This window comes from Vigna unguiculata, chromosome 5 (assembly GCF_004118075.2).
Source record: "Vigna unguiculata cultivar IT97K-499-35 chromosome 5, ASM411807v1, whole genome shotgun sequence".
NCBI lineage: Eukaryota > Viridiplantae > Streptophyta > Magnoliopsida > Fabales > Fabaceae > Vigna > Vigna unguiculata.
The window spans coordinates 7,604,982-7,622,825 of record NC_040283.1 but is presented as its reverse complement, the minus strand read 5'-3'; the positions used below and the strand labels follow the sequence as shown (position 1 = coordinate 7,622,825).

The 17,844-nt window shown below is 32.6% G+C and overlaps 2 protein-coding genes across 2 annotated transcripts; one reads left to right on the top strand and one right to left on the bottom strand.

The window, feature by feature from the left end:
* Positions 1 to 3,337: 3,337 nt before the first annotated feature.
* Positions 3,338 to 6,831, top strand: LOC114185063 (probable serine/threonine-protein kinase PBL8). The gene is made up of 6 exons (XM_028072559.1): positions 3,338 to 3,605; positions 3,749 to 4,122; positions 4,213 to 4,348; positions 5,069 to 5,205; positions 5,315 to 5,438; positions 5,879 to 6,831. Exons 1-6 carry the CDS (start codon positions 3,554 to 3,556, stop codon positions 6,370 to 6,372), a joined length of 1,317 nt encoding a protein of 438 aa, XP_027928360.1. The 5' UTR covers positions 3,338 to 3,553; the 3' UTR covers positions 6,373 to 6,831.
* A 1,512-nt stretch (positions 6,832 to 8,343) lies between these two features.
* LOC114185064 (ethanolamine-phosphate cytidylyltransferase) lies at positions 8,344 to 17,511 on the bottom strand. The gene is made up of 9 exons (XM_028072560.1): positions 17,021 to 17,511; positions 16,269 to 16,504; positions 14,439 to 14,629; positions 13,532 to 13,603; positions 13,034 to 13,101; positions 11,467 to 11,587; positions 10,626 to 10,691; positions 10,413 to 10,535; positions 8,344 to 8,896 (listed from the first exon to the last, which is right to left on the bottom strand). Exons 1-9 carry the CDS (start codon positions 17,338 to 17,340, stop codon positions 8,825 to 8,827), a joined length of 1,269 nt encoding a protein of 422 aa, XP_027928361.1. The 5' UTR covers positions 17,341 to 17,511; the 3' UTR covers positions 8,344 to 8,824.
* Positions 17,512 to 17,844: the final 333 nt, after the last annotated feature.

Sequence of the window (17,844 nt, the reverse complement as noted above, 5' to 3'; positions counted from 1 at the left end):
ACAAACAAAATGATTGGAACTTAATAAGTTTGAATGAATAATCATTCTCATGTTTTATGTCTTTTACATCATACACTTCAACTAATCTTTAATTATTTTCTTACTTCCAATTTTTCACCGGATATAATTCGTCAAAATATGTTATATTTGGACAAATTTTTAGTAAGTTAAATGTTTACAAATTTAGAGTTATGATATTGGAGATTGTTGTAAGAAAAAAAATGGAGATCCTTATGAGTCCAATGATATTGTTGATGATCTTCTAAGTATCTTTTCATTATTATTATTATTTATGATAATGAAATTCGTGTTTTAGAAAAAAGTAACAAGAAAATGTGATGTTTTGACTAACTTAGAAATTGTTATAGGTTTGGAAACAATGGAAGGAAAATACACCATTAAACATATTGCATCCAAAATTAATAAAGCAATATTAAAAAATTAAAGTAATTAAACACATTAGAATTGGTTTATTAAGTGTTAAAAAAATTCAGTTACCAAACCTTGACCATCAACCGCTGTTTCTGAACCAACCTCACTAAAATGAATAAAAAATAATTGTTTGTGAAAAAAATTGTCATGGATTTAAAAAAAAAAATGGCAATAGTTTTATATGTAAGCATAAATGACGTATAAAACTGAAGCATGTGATAATTTATAGTAGTTTATGTTTTAATAATAGGGTCATGAATAGTATTTCTATTTGCCATTGTTTTTTATTTGACAATTACTTTACAAATATGCAATGCAATTGACAAATTTTTTTCACATTATTATGCAAATTAATTTACTAATATAAATTTAACAACTTTTCAATATATCTTTTAAGTATAAATGACCAATTTGTATTTGTGAGAATAAAAAAATTTCTTTTAGTTTTGAAAAAGAATAAAAATTATAATTGAAAAGTGATCAACTAAGATTCCGACTAAAAATTAACCACCAAAAAAAATCAATACATATTTTACACCTTATCAAAACAAAATAATGATTTATTCCAATAATTTTCATTATAACAATTATTTACACAATCTAAATAAAGACACAAGTCAATAATCGTCTATAAATTTCTATTCGTCAAAAAAATTATAATAAGTGATGAAATTTGAACAGAAAATTAAAAAATGATAAATTAATTATTTTACATATAAAATATTACTTTTAATTAAAAATAATAATATTTTTCATTTTTATTTTATATCCTTAAAATAAATACACATAATAGTAAAATTCAAAATAATATCTCCATCCTTTAGGGCCATATGATAAAATAACAATAAAACACTATTATTAAATATAAAAATAACTATAATAATTGAAGTAATTAATATAAATAATATAAAAAAATACAAGAAAACTTATATATATATATATATATATATATATTTAAAAATATATAAAAATTTAAATGAGAAAATTTTGAAAAAATGTGATTCCCTGTTCTAATCATAACATCTAAACCGAATATTACTAATTTTAAATAAAATAAAATAAAAATAAATACAAACTTATATTTATTATTATTACTGTGTTGCCCAAAATCGCATAAAAATTTAGAATATTCATTAAACTCATTCAATTAAACCACTTCTTATACTTAGTAAAACAAATAAATAATCGATCACTTAAGTTACTACTACTCCTTCTCATAATTCTTTGTATTAATTTCTATAAAAATTCTTTTAATTGCATTTATATTAAATAAATATTTTTTATTTATTTAATTTTTTCATATCTTAACGTCAATTATTATAATAAAAAAAAGACATACATTAACATTTTCTAATTTTAAACTGTAAAAGACATTTCATTATCATCTATAACTATTTCCAAAAATTACACAATGATAATATACAAATAATCATGGTACAAATCAATTATGAAGATATCCTTGATATTCTTCCTCTTTTACATCATCAAGTAACTAAGGTTTAGTGTATAGCATCCATTTATCAATATTCAAATATTTCCTTTATTGTTAAGTTGTAAAATCTAGACTTATTTTTATCATGATGTAGTAACAAAGTATTAAGATCAATAAAAATATATGAAAATCATTTACATACTCACGTGTATTTACCAAAGCGATTTATATATAAAGAAAGCAATAATAATTTAACATGCATACTTATACTAAGTTTTAAACAAATCTAATTAAGTATAAGGAACACTTAATTTACATAAGGTTTCACCAGCACCCTTTTTTTTTTGTCACGTACCCATTAACGTGCTGATAAGTGTGCTTGTAATTGCGAGAAGAAATAATTCATAAAAAAAGAAAAAGGTTATATGCAATGAGTAAACAATAATGACGTTTTGAAAGGTCAATGGAATCAAGAAAAGTTTAATTATGTAAGTATTGCATATAATGATTTAAAAAGCTAAGAAAAATAATCCTAAAAAACAGGACAAGTTTTTTAAGTATAAAATGAATTCATCAAAATATGGTATCCACCTAACTCGTGATTCATGAATACCAAGCTCAATATAATCTAAATGTGAGTTTAGACACATTAACCAAATTTCGAAGACTTGAGTACTAAAAATGGTTAACTTGAAAGCAATGCAATACCCACTATTAATAATACTTAGTTAACACTATACACTGCATTTATTCTATTAACAGTTTAGTTTGATGCTGTTAATTCATATACCTTTTTTTTAATTGTTTTAATTTCGAGTAATCATTAATTAATACGGGATTCTCTATTTTATTAAGTAAGCCATTCATTATTAATTATAAATGTAGACACAGCAATGTAAAAATGTAGGATGGGAAATTAATATTTGTTATCATGATAATATTATTTTGTATTAAACATGCCTTCTTCGAAAAAACAATAATAATCATTACGAAAGATAAAGTTATCCTTCGAAAACAAATCTTAAAATCTAGAATTTAAACATGAAATCATAATCTAACTGAAACAACTCTTTTTCGATTAACTCGCATAATCTGCGTAATAATGTAAAATGTTCAGACATTTTAGAAGAATTAAAAACTATATAGTAACATTATTTTAGATATTATTTTAAATTTCCGGTAATAACATTTCCAACAATACTGTAACGAGAAATATTATTAGATTTTAATATTTCTGAAAACATTTTTAAAATGTAAAATAACCAATAGAAATGGGAGCATGCATTAATAATAACAGAGAAAAGAAAAGAAATGTTGCAGAGAAGAGGAGCGTGAACATTAATTGTATATTTAAAACGCAATAATAATAATATTTATAAAGACGCAATTGAAAAAGTATATTAGAATTAAAGAAAAGAAAAACAAAAAAGCAAAGCGATAAAGAAATAAATAGTGGAGTACGATGAAAAGCAAAATCAGAAAAAGCGATTAAATATGGCATTAAGGAGGGAGCGAGTGAGCTGAAAAGAATTACGAGAGAAACAGAACGGGGGGAGAAGGCGAAGCATGAAAAACTGGTCCTGCCGGACACCACCACCACCACCGTCAGCGCCGTCGTCTGCTACTCCGCAACCACCACCACAACAATTGCTCCAACGACGTCGTTTCCCCGCTCCACCACTTGAATGAATGGGAAACTGCGGAACCAGAGAGGAATCTGCCGTAGTTTCCAACGCCCAAGGTTCCAGATCTAGGGCTCGCAATTTTCGTATTAATTAGTTACATCATTTACTAATCGGCATTCTCTTCAGTTCAATTTCACCGAGTTAACTCCGAAACTCGCTCGCTCACTCACACACATTGTTTGTATTTTGGTTGCTTCAGTTCAGCAGCTTCACCATGCGGCGTCCTTGGGCGCCAGTGCGAGGAGTCAGAATGCCGGTAGCGAGAAGAAGCACGGTCACGGTCACGGTCACGGTCACAGGCACAATCTGAGTGAGTGCGCTTCGGATCTGAGCGAAGCTTGTTCGACACCGCGAGGTAACAGTAGCAGCAACACGCACGTGATATCGTTCACGCTCTACGAGTTGGAGACCATAACGAAGAGCTTCCGCGGAGACTACATCCTCGGGGAGGGAGGGTTCGGCACCGTTTACAAAGGCTACATTGATGAGAACGTCAGAGTGGGACTCAAATCGCTTCCTGTAGCGGTTAAGGTTCTGAACAAGGAAGGATTACAAGGACATCGAGAGTGGCTTGTGCGTTTTGCTTTTTGCATCTTCTTTTTTACTTACTTGTTTAATTTGTTGGTTTAATTTTGTGATTTGTGTGTTTTTGTGTGTCTGCAGACGGAGGTGAATTTTTTGGGGCAGCTAAGGCATCCTAATCTGGTGAAGTTGATTGGGTACTGCTGTGAAGATGATCACAGGCTGCTTGTGTACGAGTTCATGTTCCGAGGAAGTTTGGAAAATCACTTATTCCGAAGTACGGCCAGTTTTACGCTTTTGGAATGAAAATTTGTTGTTTTCGTTCTTGCTTAGTTTAGGAAGGGAATGGGTTTGGATCTAAGTGGAGAAAGTTTTCTAGTATTTTGACTAAAGAGTAAAACAGTTATGGTAAGTAAATACGAATACATAGCGAATGGGTAATTTAATTAGGTTATGTTTGGATGGATTTCTGAACTTTCAGGGGAAATAAAATAGAAAGCGAAATGAATCAAACTTGGCTTTTGGAGAAGTTAGGCAGATTTTAACTCATGGTAGGGGTTTGATTTTGTTTTATCTGCTTTTTTCTTTTCCTTGTAAGTGATTACTTAGAAGTTTAACCAAACCGGGCCTTAAAGTGTAACATGCATTATTGGGATTGGATTTGGCTTTGCTGATGCGAAGAAGTTATGGGTGTTGATTGGAAAATCAATGAAGTATTTGAAAGTAGCCTAATTTCTGTGCTGTTATACAAGTGTTATAGTACTTCGTAATAGAATCTAGGCCACTGAGTGCAGTACACTTATAATGCAGTAACCTGGAAACGTTGTTACAGATCTGCTTCTGTATATTTCATTCACTTTGTAACTAGATAAATCATCATGAACAATAACGTGTTCTGATTTTTTGTTCATTATCAGTTGTAATACTAAGTTAAGGTCAGACTTCTGTTCCCGGGTGTTTTTCAACTTGTGGATATGACCTTTCTTGATTCTTTCAGAGGCAACTGTCCCTTTATCATGGGCTACAAGAATGATGATTGCTTTTGGAGCTGCAAAAGGACTTGCATTTCTCCACAATGCTGAAAGGCCGGTTATCTACCGTGACTTCAAAACGTCTAATATATTGTTGGACTCGGTAAGTTTCTGGTATTTTAAAGTTAATTTATCGCTCTCTCCGTTGCATTTTATGGCTGTAATAAAGGAATTACTATTTTTTTCACTTGTGATACCAAATGACTCCATAGGATTATACAGCAAAGCTTTCTGATTTTGGACTAGCAAAAGCAGGACCACAAGGTGACGAAACCCATGTATCCACTCGAGTCATGGGTACATATGGTTATGCTGCCCCTGAATATGTAATGACTGGTATGACCTTTGTTTTTCAAATATGGTCAATTTTTAGATAGAAAGAATGGAAACTACAATTGCTTTAAAAAACTTGAACTGGAATAAAAGAATTTTGTACTCACGTGTTTTGTAACGTGCATTAGCCAGGTGAAAATTGTTGAATGGACCAAGAAAGACGGTTTATGAAATAGCTATTTTGGAATCAAGCTATTGTCATCGCATTAGGGGTCAATCCCAATTGTTTCCACTCATTCTAAAGGATCTATACCTTCCTTTAAATATAATTTGAAGACCATTTTCTCATTATGTGTCCTAATGTTTTCGAAATAAGCAAGCAAGCAAGCATTTTTACATTATATTGTTGCATATAATGAGCTATTGTCATTGTTCTCCTTCTCACGGGTGCATGTCTAAGCGTGCATTGACGCATCTAAATTTTGCATTTGGAAAATGTTCAGGCCACCTGACGGCTAGGAGTGATGTCTATAGCTTTGGTGTTGTTCTTTTGGAGCTCTTAACGGGGAGGAAATCAGTTGACAAGACCAGACCTGGCAAGGAACAGAGCTTGGTAGACTGGGCAAGGCCAAAGCTAAATGACAAGAGAAAGCTGCTACAGATAATTGACCCTAGATTGGAGAATCAATACTCAGTGAGGGCTGCACAAAAAGCGTGTAGCTTGGCTTATTACTGTTTAAGTCAAAATCCCAAAGCGAGGCCCTTAATGAGCGATGTGGTTGAGACATTAGAACCCTTACAAAGTTCCAGAGTTAGTGCAGGTGAAGTCTCATTATCTGGATCAAATAGTGTGACTGCTGGGCCTTTCGCCATGAACAAAATCTCTGACTACCGTATGCGTCAAAGGTTCTCAAACAATGTTGGTCCTGGTGCTACGTGTCGATCTCCAAACCCAAATTGTTCACCAGGTGCCCCTGCAGCACTACGGGTGAGATGATAAATCTCATGCATCATAAAAACCCTGTCTTCTTGGTGTGCTTCTCGAACCTTCACTTATCTCAAGAAATAGTAGTTGTTAAAATGTGGGTGCATCCTTGTTTTTGTTGCTTTGTATATGATAATGTGACAAGAAATTAGCCCGGTGCATAATTTTTGTATGGATGTTTGGGCTTGTGTTAATGTGGGTGGGAAAATTATTGTGTGGAAATCTGTGTAGTTGTAATGATGGTGGCATCAGAACTAATGTAACTGGCTCCTCCTCACATCATCAGCAGTGGAAGAGAAAGACTACCCAAACACGCAAGTACCTAATGATGTATTTTATTGGAGATTATTAGGGAAACTGAGGGTAAGAAGAGACAATCATAGTTAACATTTCTATATCATCCTGTCTCTTGAAGTGACTAATTCGTATTTTAAAAAAATAAAGATGGAGGGTCATTTTCAACCTTTTTAAGGTTTTTTGTAACCTTTCTACATTCAACTCTTGCAACTTGCTCCACTTTTTGTAGTTCATACCATCTTTGCTATAATATAATAATCAGTTTGTTCAACAACCCCAGCCTGAACGAATGAATACATCTAGTTACTTTAAATTTTTAACTCTTAATATAACAAACTGGTTCTTTAAGAATTATTTCATTTTCTACAGCATTTTCGACTTTACTCAAATTGCATCACCGGAAAGGAAAAACATTTTCAACTTTACAAAAACAAAGAAATTAGCTAATAATATTGTATAATTTAGTCCAATTAAAGCATCACTTTATAAACTAGTCCATCATCCGAGTAAGACATTTCACTTGTGGTTATCATGTGTCGATTTCTTGTTCATATTTATCTGAACTTATCATATTAAATATATTTAAACGTAAATATAATAAGTACGAAAAAAATAACTAATTGTCAAATTATGAAATTAACATCCTCAGAAGTGCAGGTTAAATTTGTTACATGAAATTTGTTATAGATTCAACATAATTAACCTCAAGGATACGTCTGGTAAAGAAAAAAAAGCAGAGGCAGTGGAAGAAAAAAGAAGAGAAATTGCAGAAAATAGTATAAATAAAGGTTGCTTAACTGAATAGAAATACTTTATTAAAGAGAAGTAAAACATAAATACTCTAAAACTTATCTATTTATTTAATACAAATTATCATGTTTTCATATTAATTTAATATTTCTCTTATTACTACTATTTAAATATTATTATTATTAGGTTTAAATATATTTTTCCTCTGCAAATTTTGATTTTCTTGCATAAATATTTGTAATTTTCAAATTCCCGAAATTTTCTTATTATTTTCCAGTTCTTATCCTTAAATTTCACTAAATGGAGAATATTAATTTATCTAGTTAGTAATAGAAGATCTACAATTAAGATAGTTAACTTTTTTACGCGCGCATATATAAATCCAATAATTTAAACTTTTTTACTTAAATTCCTATAATTTAGTTTTCATATGTTCTTACGATATCATAATTTTCAATGATTGTAAAATTATTTATTTATTAACAAAACACGAAAGGTCAATAATACATAACATTTGCAGGGTTTAAATTATATTTAAGCCAACTAATTTATCAATTTTAAAAAATGTAAGAATAGACAAAATAAATCAAAAATGATTATTTTCAATATTACATATAATTTTAATGTTATAACTACTATTTTTAAAGTAATCAAACATATTTTATTATTTTGTTTTTATAGAAAAAATCGCCACGCAGTACAAGAAGATTGAATTAGCAACTTCGTGTCTTGAGCCCACTGGAAGGCTAATTATTATACCGATCAGTTCATTCGAATAAATCAAACTTTCATTCAGTAATTTATTGACAATAAATTATAAATATATTACTTAATTAACATATACATCTTAACTTAAAATATTCTTTATTGTCTTGAATATTACTAATTTGCATTTTTCACATTTAGATTCCATCATCTTTATAATCTTTGCACAAATGCTATCAACATGTAATGTAATAAAACCATATCCATAAAATACACTCCTAATCATACACACCACAACTTAATTCCTATAACAACCAGAAATTCAAATCTAAAACTATTCATCTGTCATTTTTACTGAATACAATTTCTCTAATTGATAAAAAAAATAAATAATACTTAATCAGACAACACAACTCTCCATCAAATTCTCACACACAAATAATACAATATAGGTTATTGCAAAGATAAAAAAATGAAGAAAAATAATTTGCGTTGAACATTTGGGTTCAAGAGTCCATTCAAGTATAACTTCAACTGCATAATTTAGTTCATCACCAAGGTATTGGGAAACACTTCTTTGATACTCGTGTCAACTGTGTCGGCTAACTTGTAGAGATGCAGAACACGATATCCAACATAGTTTACCAAGTCTGAACAAAAACCTATTTTTCGATAAGACTATTATGTGTGTGTGTTTCAAACGAGACACAAATCAGTCTCCAGACACATGACCCTTGCCCTCATAGTATCTTTTCTCACTCTCCCCCTTCTTCTCATTTCGTTTCTGCATATGCCAAAGAAAACCAAAAACCAGTGATGAGAACACAAACAAACTAACACACCATATGTTGGATGAAAACCAGACATTTTTGTCACTCCATTCATCCACATTGAAATCTTCATCTCTGTCCAATAAGGCTCTTTTCCCCTCATCATCATTCACTAACATACAAATTCACACAGCCTATTTGGGAATTTTCAATTTTGATGGGGCGTTTTAGCCATCAAAAGTTTCTACCATTCATTCATATAATTTAGAATCCTATGTATGACATCACTACCAATCTCCATATCATCATTCATTTAAAATGGATTCAAGATACTTCGTACCAAAGAAACCCAAATGAGATAAAAGATCGCTTTCAAACCAAACCTGACAAGCATTAGTTTACGATAATGTTTGCTATTTTCATTTTATATTTTTACACAATTTCAAATAATCTGCTTCTTTGAAATCAGAAAACAACGTAGTATTCTTGTCATTTGTGGAGAAAACACAAAATATTTCCACAAACAAACCCACCATTAGGAACTTTTGCCTATATTACTTGCTCCAACTACTTTATAGTGTCAAGTTACCCTCAAAATTCTTGAACTCAAAGCTCATTTCAATAGGAGTGAGAAAATCAATTCACTCCTAACCTACCAAAAAGAATTGATTAAAATAGGTGTATCAAATACAAATCAACCCCTTCAAAAAAATACTTTTACTTCTGCTTTAAGGGAGTAGTTCACCCACCTTTGCCATTATATTTATAACATGAATTTCCTCCAGATGATCAATACCAAAGTCATTTATTCGCCAAGGAAGGCCTTAAAAAATAAAAGGTTTCTAAACTACTAAACCAAGTTACCAAACAAGACATAAAAGTTAAAATGGGCAAGCTATCATTTATATTTGTGAACAACAAACACACACACACACACATATATATATATAAAGGATGAACAGAGAAAAGATATGAGCTCCATAAAAAGACACCAGTAAGTGTATATCTGATTTTGTTATGAAGTGGTTAGTCTTGATAGTTATTAATTGATTGCTTCTAAAATGTTACTATATTTTTTTCATATTTTCCCTATGCAAATTATAATTGAGACAGGTTCTTCAAATGTAGAATTCTAACATATTTCGACAATAAATTTCATACTGCATACTAATCTCAAACTAATAAATCCAAAAGAGAAGTTAACCCAACTACGAGTATATATGCATGCTCATTATAATTGAGACAGGTTCTTCTAATGTAGAATTCTGACATAATTTGACAACAAATTTCATACTGCATACTAATCTCAAACTAACAAATCCCAAAAGAGAAGTTAACCCAACTACGACTATATATGCATGCTCATTATACACTATACATAGCAATTTATAATTTAGAGTAGCTACAGACCATCATAATAAGCATACTAAATATGCTAGCATTGTAATAGTAACAAGTGTTACAAAATTGAAAAATAATAAGCCAAATAATTAATCAATTGCTTCTAACCAAACAAAGGTCTGAAAGTACCTGGTATGCCTCGTGATTTGAGACAATTCTTTTAATTATTGTAGTAGTTGTTATATCTAAAGGGCTTTCCAAAACTTTGAAGATGCCCATGCTAATAGGAACAGCATATGGGTTGCATTGTTCCTATATGTGGAAACCAACATATATATAAAAGGAGGGATAGTTGGATATATATAAAAAAAAAAAAGTAATAATAGTAGTAGCACGATGTACCTTCTCAAAATCATTATTTTCTGCAACGGTTCCATGAACAACTAATGAAATGTTAAACGTAGTGATCTGCACTCAAATGAATTTAAACCAAGTGATTACTTAATTAATAGCAAAATATGTAAAATGGAACATGTTCCAAACTGAACCAACCAACCAAGAAATAGTCAATAAAAAACCTTATCCCAATAAGTAGGCTGGCTATGTTGCCGCACTTATAACTAAAGTAACAATTAGATAGATGCACAGAAAACCAAATTGTGAGAGAAACAAGAGATTTTGAATGCCATGAACTCAACCAACTTATGCAGTGTAATATAAAAGGGTTACACAGATAATATTTGTTAGAATGATCAAAACTAACATAAAGCCAGTGCAAAAAAGGTAAACAAAAGAAATTTATTAGTAAACCAACACTGCCAGATCTCTATGTATTAACGAAATAAAAATCATTACTAATGCAAAACAGTTATAAGCAGAATCCTGATAGAAGCTATAAGTAAAGTCTTGTTCTATAAATAATTTAAGTGCAACTAGGAACCATTTATCTAAAAGGATAAACAGTGATGGTTCAGGGAATGCCCAAGTTTCCTTCTTTTATCAAATAGTGAACATCACCTAAAAGAAGACCAATTCAAAGGAGAGACATCATGTGTAGTGACCATTTACTTACTTCACAATTTCAAAATAAATAAGGGTGAATAAATTTGCGTTAGTTACTAGCACTGGCATTTCAACATATATTAATAAATCTAGTGTCTCAAGAACGTTTACAGCAATAGAAAAGAAATAATCACCATGCAAAAAATTAATGAAAAATTAAATATGCTAAAGTGAGACTAACCATATCTTTGGACACCTCCCATGGTGCACCAATTATGACCTCATCCACATAGCGACATGCTAAAACACTCAGACTTCTTTCATGAAGGTTCATGATAGGACGATGTGATCCTCTGGTTGCACTACAAAGAAAGAAATTACAATATAAAATTCCCAAACATTACCACCCTGTATGAAATATAAACAACCAAAATTAGATGCTGAAATTTTACTAATTCAAATTTAAAACTTACAATTGAACGCAAAAAGAGTTTCTATTACTGTAAAACAGTTTTTCGTAATGATGCAAGCCCAATAACTATGGAGCCTCACTCAAACACCATAACAATGCAACAAATAAATAGAAAAGATACATTAATCTTTAATACAAAGTTAGACATAAGAACAGACAAATATTTCACATAAAACAAAATGATCATAATCCTTCAGCATTTCAGAGACAAGACAACCACATGAGAAAATCGTTAGCTCAAATGATCAAATAGAAGCCAACAACATACATAAAACCTTGTGTTTAGAATTTTATATCACCCTATAATTCTGAACAGGCTTGAAATTAAGCAATTACTTGCATCATATCTACACACAAGGTGACAAAAGTACCATTAACCTTTTTTTAATTGAGACTTCCTTCGTAGTACAATAGATGCATTTAAAGTTGCAATTAAAATGGTGCAAACAACTCCCAAGAACAGGCCCCAAAATAACTGTATCACCCCCTTATAATTTCAATACGAAGTCCCCCATGGCAGATTTTACATAAACCACCGTCGCACTAGCACTATGGCAATGCAACCTCACAAGGGTGGCTCCATGACAACCACCTGACAGACACTAGATCAGAAACTAGACTGGAATGAAAATTTATTAATCAAATCCCTAATTTCCAATAAGTACCAGTATGATAGTAGAATGGACAAGGGGAAAATATACAATTACTGAAAAAACACATAGGAGTTCAAAGCCCTGTCTCTCTCATAGTTCCATTCCACCCAATATTAATTTTCATCAGCTTACTTCCCGAATCATTTCTTGCCTGCTATATAGCAGACTAACTAATTATAAGCCTCCTCCCAACTGACAATAACACCTCCACATCAACGACATCATAGTGTCATAGCAACCCAATGACTAAATTCAACCTGCCCGCCCACCCGCAGTCATCTAATATGTCAGGCCCCCATGAAATGCTACTTTGTACAAGTTTTTTCCAGCCTGCTCACATCATTTAGATGACACTTCATGATCACACAATCATCATATATTAATTTTTTCTAGTATTGGTCTTTCTGTTTTTACCTTTCTTTAAATATCAAGAATGTTATACTTTTCATGAATTTGATATGTCAAAAAATAGTTTAATTGCTTCACTTTAGAAATTTTTTATGCATCTGATATTTAGTATGGCCAAATGCATCTGACATTCACCAATTATCCATCCAGCTAACTTCCATGGTGAATTTCCTGGTTGCCTCTATGCACCATTGATAACACTGATAGTAGGTATAAAATTAAAATTTCAAAAAATAAATAAAGAAGGTGAAAAAGGAGATATAAAGGTTAACAACCTGACTGTCTGATCGGTGTGTATTCCAACAAGAAGAAAATCTCCAAGATCCCTAGCAAGCCTCAAGATCTAGATAAGATAAAGGTCAGTCAAAATATCCAGTCAGATATACATTAAAACAATCCAAATGGAAGTAGTAGCATATAAGTAAAAAGTATTGCAAGGTCCCAGTATATAATTTACCACATTACACCCTCCCAAAATAACCTCCATCTAATACATAGGTGTTTATTTTGCAAGATATAACAGTTAGGAAAATGACAATATATTATCCAATAAGAGCAAGACCACAAAACAGGATATTAGTTATCTTATGTTTCTTTCTCACTACCCACCACTCAATGTTGAGACACAGGCATTTGATTTGACACAGGTTCTTGTTTGGATTACTTAGCAATAAAAACAGCTTACAATCAATATATTACTAAGCTGAGAGAGATTTTGAATAAGAGGCTGCTTTTAGGTATATGTATGTAATACCAGAGTCTTTAAATTATACCTCCACATGTCCAGCATGAAAGAGATCAAAAGCACCATCTATATATACAATGCGAGAATCAGGTCCTGGACCCTGGAACAGCGTGAATAAATTATCAAGTGACACGAAGAAATTACTAAATACAGGTACAGCCAACACAAAGCATGGATCTACTTAAAGTTATTTGGAGAAAAATGTTACACGATCTCAAAGTACCACAATAACATATATTTCTATAAGCAATGGGGAGAAATAAACCAACCATAATATTAATCAGAAGACCAAATCAGCAACTTGTACAAAGAGATATGTGATAGTTACTGCCATAACTCTCAGCAAATGGAATAGGAGAAAAAACAGAGACGAGCTCAAAAGAGCTAACCCTGTCTGCTTGAGCTCTTTCGAAAAAACACTGGCTTGAAAAAGAGCTAGACGCACACACTAAGAAACTTGGCAGAACACCAAAAAGAAGCCAAGCGATCGACTTGATCTCAAATTAAATGGAACCACCCATTTAAATTCTAGCACTTTTCTCAAACCATTTACACCAAAAATTGAGAAGTGAACAACGCCAAATCCCTTTAGCAACAACATTAATTTTGTATAATTCTCAGGCCAGTTTTCCTGTCAGTTGATTTTCAGGTAAAAAAAATATTGCTAGCTCTTCCAGGCCACACGTTTCTATACACAAGTCTAAAGCCAAATTAAATTCTTAAAAGTAATGTACATGAGAAGGAAATAAGAAAAAAAAAATGCATTTGTCATGATCAAAGACTCGTCTTATAGACCAAAATCGTGGTGTGAAGTGAAATACATGATTCAAGCATCGCAAAGACTAAAGGCTTCAGAAATATTGTAGAGAACTAAGGAAGTTGATAGCAAGCTAAGAGTAGTAAGAAATCAGAATGAAGATTTTGCATGAACATACCCTCCCATTTGAGAACTGAACAATTCTACGAGATGTTGGCAGAAAATGAGATATTCGAGTTCCACTTGCAGTTGCTGCAGGTGAACCAGCTTCAAACTTTGGACTGTGGCCGTTACTGAACTGTCTTTGTAAAGAAGAATGATTGTGACTGTCGCTTATAGACCTTTCTCTCACACAGAGAAGCATGCGACCTGGGTAAGAAATTATTAAATACTTCAACTTTTAATATATGTGAAGACTATAAGTGAAACCTATCAGAAAGAAATATAACCTTAAAAGGAAAAACATTAACACCAGCTAAAGTGTAAATGTATGCTTGCATAAAGTAAACATAAACAAAAAATCATTTAGAATGGAACAATTAGTAACAATAGTTGCTGGTACCATGAGAATGGCCTAGAGGTTTCATCACACTAGGTGGGCATAACCACAGTCCATGGAACAATGCAGAGTAAGGAAAGCAGTCTAAAGAAAGGGTAAGATCTGAAAAGTCTTCTAAAAAATTTAGTCAATTTGTGAGAAGGAAATGTGTTGCATAATTAGATAATTTGAGAACAAAGATTCACCCATTCACCAAAATTTCCAAATTAAGCTTCACGGAAAAACAAACCCAAATGGAAGGAAAATATGTTAAATTCAAGGTCCATTTAACATTTTGCTTATATAGATTGAAAAAATATATTCGAGAGAAGAAAAGGAATATAAAGTTTAAGGAGTGATGATAACTTATTGTCCATCAAACCAGAAAAAAGATGTAATGGATGGACGGATATATATGGGATAGGATCTCTTGGTATAAGATTAAAGACTTGTACCAAATATTAACTGTCAATATCAAAAGATGTAATGGCCCAAAAATACTTGAACAAAAAAATTAAAAGAAAAGATAGCATGTGATTTGTTTTAAAGCATATCTTTGTCCCTTCTTTTTGCTTCCATTGCCCCATATGCTCCCACCAATACCGGGGAAGCAATAATAAACCCCCAATGGTAATGAAATCTTCACAATAAATTAAATAGTTACATTCATCTGAAAACAGTTCACAAAAAATGAAAGTGTTTTCCAAACATTTAATTTTTTTAGCATGACTAACCAACCAGAGCACAGCAAAGATAGTGGTTTTATTTTCAGATAAAAGATTTCAAGCATTGAGTAAGATTTGCAGTATTAGCAGAAACAGAACTGGAATAGATGAAATTGAGATGGATTGATTTGTAATAAAAATAAATTATTAACTGTAATTTATGCAAGAACAGCTCTTGCCAATTACAAATTCCTGCAAAAATACAAATTTGGTTTTAAACAAAGCGAGACCGAACTGACAAGTGGAGTGGGATAAAAATGATGGAAGATCCAACGGCTAGTTGATGGTTGCAGCATCCTGCGGCAAATCCACATTGGCAGATTAGAAAAAGCACTGCAGCAGTTCAGAAGGAGGAGCTGCAGTGTGTACCCTTCTTCGACTAGGCCACTGTCTGAAATTCATCCTTTACATGGGATTGCTAGTAACTTTTAGTTTTGCCCAGGTTCATGCAGAAGGGAAAGGCCCCAGCCTAACGTGACTTTTCTTAACTATTTATAATTTTTGGTCAAAGTAATATAAACTGTAAGATTTAGTTACATCATCAACAGTTTAGATTTATACACGTGAATACTGTCAATGGTCAATGCATACATCTAAAAGTCACAATCTCTTTAACACAATCGACAAAAAGCATATTCGAAAGTATTTGTATCCAATTATTTAATGGAAACTCTACAGTAGAGACAATTAGCATGAGCAGTCGCATGATAACCAAAGAAAAAATGTAAAGCAGTATAAGTCTAACCAACAATATCAGTGCTTGAAACCCCTTCAGTGCGCTTTATCTGCTTATACCGACCAGCCTTCTTAGCATGAGCATAAGCATCGGTTCCATCCGGAAGAACGCAAGGATCGTCCCCATGAATAATGAAATCTATCTTGTACTCATCAAAAAGCTTCTTCATGAACTCCTCAGTTATCGCATAGGGAGCTTCAGGAATAACCTCATCCACCCACTTCACCGCATTCACCATCATCAACCTAACACAACAAAAACACACTAAACGCCACATCAAGATTAAAACAAACAAACAACCAAATTTCAATAAAAAACTAAGAATCCGGCTCCTCTAAGGTAGGCAAGATTACTATGAGTAATATGAGGCATTAATAAGAAAATCAACTGTGAATACTTTAACCAAGGTTTTTAAAAAAGGGTCCACAAACATTGCGCTCAACGTCAAGGGCTTCCGCCAATTCCACCTCGTTGTAGCTACTTCAAACCATGAAGAAGGTGAAAATCCGTGACCACACTGTAAAACTCTGATTTTAACACATCTGTGATTCGTTATACTCACGCCTATGACATAGACCGTTTCATCAACCACTGAGATCACTAATTTTATTACTCAAATTGCGGACATTAGAGGAACCGGATCCCAAAAATAAACAAACAACTAAACGGCATTCAAAACAATGCCAAAATCGCAACCTACAAGATCACCACCCCAAAAGAAACAGTAAATTAAATTACAAAAGGGAACTCAAAGATGAAACCTTTCGTGAAGAGGGGTAACGGGAGGACCCTTGTTGGCAATGATCTCGGCGTCACTAACAACCCCCACAATCAACTGGTCACCCAGTGCACGAGCTTGGCGAAGGGCATTGCAGTGCCCATAATGCATCATGTCAAAGCAACCATCCATGTAGACACGAACGGGTTTCTTGTTGCGTCTCCGGCTCTTCCAGAACATTCCAAGCTGGCTAGAGTATGCACCCAACAGTGACACCCCCACGATCACCCCTCCCACCATGCACGTCACCACCCATTTCGTCGCCGTCGCCGGCTTCTCGGTCACCGCCTCGTAACTACCCATTTTCCCTCTCTCTCTCTCTCTTTCTCCCTCTCTCGATGCCGATGTCTGTGTATCACCGCTTCTTCTCCTTCCTCATTCGTAGCACCACACACAAATGGAATGGAATGGAATGAAAAGCGTAGCGAATTGGAATTGCGAAAGCAAAATATTCGGCACTGGTGCGACAATTCTAATTCTAAGATTCCGTAAAACTGGGCCAAATGTCGGGTTTGGGTATTTGTTCAAACCGAACCGACATGTTCGAGACACAGCCCATGGTTTGTCTTTTCTTATTTAAAAATTATCAATATTGATTTTACTTTCTGCACCTCCACAATCTCTTCAGTATCAGATTAGATGTTTCAGAAACTTTTAGAACAATTTTTTTAAAAATTTGGAAACAATATTTTCAGAATATAATTTTTAAAATAATTTTTTTGGAATGTGATTTTTAGAACAAAATTTCTGGAATACAAAAAGTACATTCCAAAATAAGTATTTTAGAATAGAATTTTCGAAATACAT

What these genes read in the sequence shown, in the direction of transcription:
- LOC114185063 (XM_028072559.1), top strand. Translation starts at nt 3,554, where the DNA reads ATGGGAAACTGCGGAACCAGAGAGGAATCTGCCGTAGTTTCCAACGCC. An exon ending in CGTAGTTTCCAACGCCCAAG is followed by an intron (nt 3,606 to 3,748) that starts GTTCCAGATCTA and finishes TGGTTGCTTCAG; the next exon opens with TTCAGCAGCTTCACCATGCG. An exon ending in GGAAAATCACTTATTCCGAA is followed by an intron (nt 4,349 to 5,068) that starts GTACGGCCAGTT and finishes TGATTCTTTCAG; the next exon opens with AGGCAACTGTCCCTTTATCA.
- LOC114185064 (XM_028072560.1), bottom strand. Translation starts at nt 17,340, where the DNA reads ATGGGTAGTTACGAGGCGGTGACCGAGAAGCCGGCGACGGCGACGAAA. An exon ending in GTTACCCCTCTTCACGAAAG is followed by an intron (nt 16,505 to 17,020) that starts GTTTCATCTTTG and finishes TTGTTGTGTTAG; the next exon opens with GTTGATGATGGTGAATGCGG. An exon ending in GGGAGGTGTCCAAAGATATG is followed by an intron (nt 10,692 to 11,466) that starts GTTAGTCTCACT and finishes ATTTGAGTGCAG; the next exon opens with ATCACTACGTTTAACATTTC.